Source organism: Austrofundulus limnaeus, unplaced genomic scaffold (genome assembly GCF_001266775.1).
Source record: "Austrofundulus limnaeus strain Quisiro unplaced genomic scaffold, Austrofundulus_limnaeus-1.0 Scaffold319, whole genome shotgun sequence".
Classification (NCBI taxonomy): Eukaryota; Metazoa; Chordata; class Actinopteri; order Cyprinodontiformes; family Rivulidae; genus Austrofundulus; species Austrofundulus limnaeus.
Window position 1 is genome coordinate 39,367 of NW_013952721.1, and position 1,628 is coordinate 40,994.

Sequence of the window (1,628 nt, forward strand, 5' to 3'; positions counted from 1 at the left end):
AGAGAGAGAGAGAGAGAGAGAGAGAGAGAGAGAGAGAGAGAGAGAGAGAGAGAGCTTGCTGACAGAAGAGAAGAAGAAGAGAGTGACAAAAAGAATCTCCTAATGTCTCCTTTCTTCTTCTGCGTTTAGTAAACTCGCAGCGCATCCTGGATGATGTCCGACGATGTCCATTTCTGGGACTTTGAGCAACTATTACGTGGACTCCATCATAAGTCCCGAGAGCGATGAACTCTCGGGACCAGCTCGTTTTCCCGGCGTGCAGTACTCCGGGTCCAGCCCGGMTGTGAGTGCGGGAGGGAGGCAGCCGGTCGGCGCGGCGCATGTGGACCACTCCGAGCCGTACCCGTCCTGCAGCTTCCAGCCCAAACCTCCGGTCTTCTCGTCGTCCTGGGCCCCGTTCGGCCCACATCACGGTGCCAGTGGCCTCTCGGCTGTCTACCACCCGTACCTCCCGGCGCAGCACGTGCCCGCGGCTGAAACGCGCTACCTTCGCTCTTGGCTGGACTGCGCCCCGCGCGACCCCGACCCGGTCCCGGGCCCGAGCCAAACGGGCCAGGTCAAACTAGAGCCCCAGCTCGGACAAAAGGGCGGAGAGATCGCGCTGAAAATCAGCGGGCAGCACCAGAACGAGAACACAACCTACATCTTTGAGTCAGCGCGCGAGCTGAGTCACCAGCCGGCAGCCATCGCGGGACCAGGGTTCGAAGACAGGAAGGAGCTCTGCGATGGGAGTAAGGACAAAGACAGCGTGGATCAAAGTAAGTCCTGAAAACAGGAAATAAGAGGCTGCGGAGGGGAATGGGGTAGGAGACTGTAAAYGCTTTTAATGCTGCCATAAAACAAGAAGAGCCCACCCCCACCCCCACGCGCTTTGACTGAACTCCGGTGTTCAGCCTGAATCAGCTCTCAGGAGGCAAAAACACATGAAATCTGCTTTAAAACCCACCTCAGCATCCTTTTCTGTTCAAACACACAGACTGAGGGAAAACCTGAGGGTCAAAATCAAAATGCTGACAAAGGGATTCATATTAGAATAAAAACGTTTTGTTTATATTCCAGTCRTCTTGTCACAGAGCAGAAAGTACAATAGTATTTTTAGAGCGCTAATGCGGATCTTCAGTCCTTAAAAAAGGCCACGCGGGGCCTCTTTATACAAAAAAAGATCTTATTTTCTATGACAAAGTGACATAAATCAATTTACATACTTTAAATGATTACATGCTTTAAATGATAAGCCTTAAAATGTGTAGCACGCTTATATTTATACAAATAATTAAATTAATTAAGTATATAAATAGATTTATGTCACTTTGTCATAGAAAATAAGATCATTTTTTTGTTTGTTTGTTTCTTTGGGGCAAATTTTGTTTAACTTGTAGCCTACTCTGGTGATATTTTTTATTTCACAAAACGTCAAAACTATTAAGCTCGCAAGCACACTGGCGCGCACGCGCTTGTGGGTGAGTTCTACAGGTATGTTGACGCTCCCTGTTTCCACTGAAACAACGTGGAGTTTAAAAAAACACGTTATTCTGCTCCTAAAATCACTGCAGGGCAAGTGTTTCTGCAGCGGGTTAGAGGGTGTTTCCCGGTTCCTCCAGTTTCCTCCCAGACCTAAATATATATAT

At 48.6% G+C, this 1,628-nt stretch overlaps 1 protein-coding gene across 1 annotated transcript in view; it reads left to right on the plus strand.

Annotated features, from left to right (window-relative positions):
- The first annotated feature begins 7 nt into the window (after window positions 1-7).
- The window catches only part of hoxb9a (homeobox B9a), a 12,231-nt gene continuing 10,610 nt past the window's right edge, over window positions 8-1,628 (plus strand). Inside the window, exon 1 of the mRNA XM_014022184.1 lies at window positions 8-758. Within this exon, the coding sequence (XP_013877638.1) occupies window positions 164-758 (595 nt within the window). The 5' untranslated portion in view covers window positions 8-163. The remainder of the gene's footprint in view (window positions 759-1,628) is intronic.